General features: G+C 30.0%; 1 protein-coding gene across 1 annotated transcript; it reads left to right on the forward strand.

Annotated features, from left to right (window-relative positions):
• The first annotated feature begins 160 nt into the window (after positions 1-160).
• Positions 161-2694, forward strand: LOC148304824 (peptidyl-prolyl cis-trans isomerase NIMA-interacting 4). The gene is made up of 4 exons (XM_088267676.1): positions 161-318; positions 406-525; positions 698-1163; positions 1486-2694. Exons 3-4 carry the CDS (start codon positions 1100-1102, stop codon positions 1800-1802), a joined length of 381 nt encoding a protein of 126 aa, XP_088123802.1. The 5' UTR covers positions 161-318; positions 406-525; positions 698-1099; the 3' UTR covers positions 1803-2694.
• Positions 2695-3002: the final 308 nt, after the last annotated feature.

The raw sequence follows: 3002 nt of genomic DNA on the forward strand, positions 1-3002 counted from the left end.
TCTTCCTTGCCAAAACATTTATATAGTTTTCATTGCAAGTACTTAATTGCTCTACATTAGTAAATGTCCCTACCTATCAAATTTACAAATAGTTTTTGTTTATTTTCGAATCCCCAATTGCTTTTTTGAAAAAGCATTATTTTTGTTTTCATATAAATTGATAAAAAAATATTTATCATTTTATTTGATGATTATTCAAATCAAAAATAATAAACGAGACAAGGCTCTATATAATTGATAATGTTGCGTGTTGCGGGAAATGAGGAATTCATTTTGCCAGACGGTCTGGAAGAATTAGTATCAGATATTTCAAGAGAGGTATGTGAAATCGTGATTTATTTGCATAAAATATTACCTTTATGTTTCATACCATATTTGTTAAAAATACAAAATATTATTTTGTAGGTCCTTCGGGTTCAACCTGACAATTTGTATGAATTTATTTCAAGATATTTGGAAGCCCTTTTGGTAACGAGAGAAATATTACAAATTGAAGAAAGTTTACTGCGACACGTCTATGAAAAAGTATGTTTACACATATTTATATTTTATGTGTTATGGATGGAAAAGAAACAAATAACGACCTTTCATCTTCTTTTAATACCTTGCGGGGAACGGCGTATAGATAAGATAGATAAATATTGATAATAATACTGTTTGCATGCTTTTTAATATTTTTTGTATTGTAATCTTTTAGTCAACTTCAAGAAAATGTCACAGAATAAAAGAAGTGTTTAAAACAAGAGTGTCACAGGAATCAAAAAAATTAAAGCAAATTAGTGATACTCCATTGGTGAGTCAGACAAAGGTGACTCAGGAATCAGATATGTTCGTGCAAGTCAGTGATAAACAATTATTTACTGAGACAACGGTCAGCTCGTCAGAAGAAATTGTTGATAAACGGTTGAATCGTGGGAGTCAGTCCTAATACCTAAGTCCTTAGGAGTATACAATATTATTGTCATTGGTTTTCCAACCTGTCAACAGCTGTCAACGTAATATTTTTCTATGGAAATTTAAGCCGCAAAAATATAACCTTTATCAGTTAAATAATTTTACACATTTTATTTGAGCTATTATTCATCAGATTTGAATAATAATGCCGCCGAAAAAAGGTCCAGCTAAACCTGCAAAGGGTGCAGCGAAAGCAGAAGACGATAAAGGTATTAGACAAAATAATAACGGAATATTCAAAACAAAGTAATGTTATTATTATATTTTTAATCAGTTTTAAATAAAGAACATTTTTTTGAAAATGTATAAATTTGAGCCGATCTCACTGTACAGCAAATACTTATTTTCAATTACGGGCCGCTTAGGCCTAATAGATAAAAATTTGAAAATTATTTTTTAAACAACAAAAAACACTTGTCGTAAACTACACATATGGATATGTGTGATCGTATAAGAATATCAATATTAAATATTTTATCAATTTGTTTTCACATATTACTGTCTGAAATTGTTTATTTTCTTCTGTAAAAGGAAAAGATAAAGAAAAGAAGGGTGGCACTGCCGTAAAGGTACGGCATATCCTGTGCGAAAAGCAGAGCAAATGTCTAGAAGCTCTTGAGAAAATTAAGGCCGGGCAGAAGTTTCCGGACGTGGCGGCCGCGTATAGCGAGGACAAGGCGCGGCAGGGGGGCGACCTCGGCTGGCAGACGCGCGGTGCCATGGTTGGGCCGTTCCAGGATGCTGCCTTCGCTCTGCCCATCTCTACTGTCAACAGCCCTATCTACACGGACCCCCCCATCAAAACTAAATTTGGCTATCACATTATAATGGTGGAAGGGAAGAAATAGACTGCAAGGTTCTTTCATTAATTGATTTGGCAGTTACTTTGCGGTAAAATCTATCCATTTTTAATTTGCGTTTCACTTGGTAAATACCACAATTCAAATAGTGGTATTTAACAATTAAAACCTAAAATAAAAATGCAAGGTTTTTATTTGTTCCGTATCTAAAACATGACCCGTCATTCTTTTACCATTTCAGGAGGAAAGCAGGCTTTCTCCAATCATATATTATACTTACATGTAACATCAAGTGCTTGCAAATGTCTTTATTTTTATGCATATGGTCTCCGACTATTGTTCCTCAATGCCCGCAAAATATTTTGATGTACCTTCTTTTTATGGTTTTCTTATTGAGTGTTTATAAAAAATCTTCCAAAAAATCAAACTATTTGTAAAAACCACATCTGGTGGATGTCATCAGGTACTACCATAATATTGTAGGAAATCATGATGAGTAATCATATTACAATGTGCAGTCATTTAAACATGTGGGCTGGTTAAGAATGTAATGTATGTAAACCCTCATTTTTTTACATATTGCGTTTCATTTTTTACATAATGTAAAAAATACTGAAAATGATTCTTAAAACAGAAATTTACTGTTAAATGCATATGCTTTTAATAATTACGCCAATATAAATATATTTTTGTATTTTATTACTTTCATATTTTTAGATATCTATGAATATAAAGTGATTTTCTGAAAATTCTTGTTTTTGTTTCAAACCTTGTTTTACTCCTGTATTAAAAATGTTTAAGGATAAATTGTTGATTTTCATTTTATACATATATAAATTTGACTCAGCTACGGTGGTATAATTAAAAAAATTACAAACAAAATTGTAATTTAACTGATTTAATATATTTTGTAAAATATGATGAATAAATGTTGTTAAAATACTTATTTTGTTTTTGTACTAAAATATATACAATTTAGTAGTTGTTCAGAATGTTAAAACACACAATTTACTGAAATATTGGTATTTTCAATATTCGTGGCTATTATTTTACTTCAAGTACATATTTTACTGCTGTAAAATTTTATTAATTTTGAAAGCTTTTAAAACCTGATGGAATGCATTCTAAAATTTAAAATAAAATGTATTTGATACATAAAAATTCGTAATAACAAATTGTTATTTATGATATTAAAAACAAAAAAAATCTTTTTGTAAAAGGTTGAGGAAGAAATAAAACTTGGTATTA

Source organism: Brachycentrus maculatus, unplaced genomic scaffold, assembly GCF_059751285.1.
Source record: "Brachycentrus maculatus isolate JH-2025_06_01 unplaced genomic scaffold, ASM5975128v1 h1tg000303l, whole genome shotgun sequence".
Taxonomy (NCBI): domain Eukaryota; kingdom Metazoa; phylum Arthropoda; class Insecta; order Trichoptera; family Brachycentridae; genus Brachycentrus; species Brachycentrus maculatus.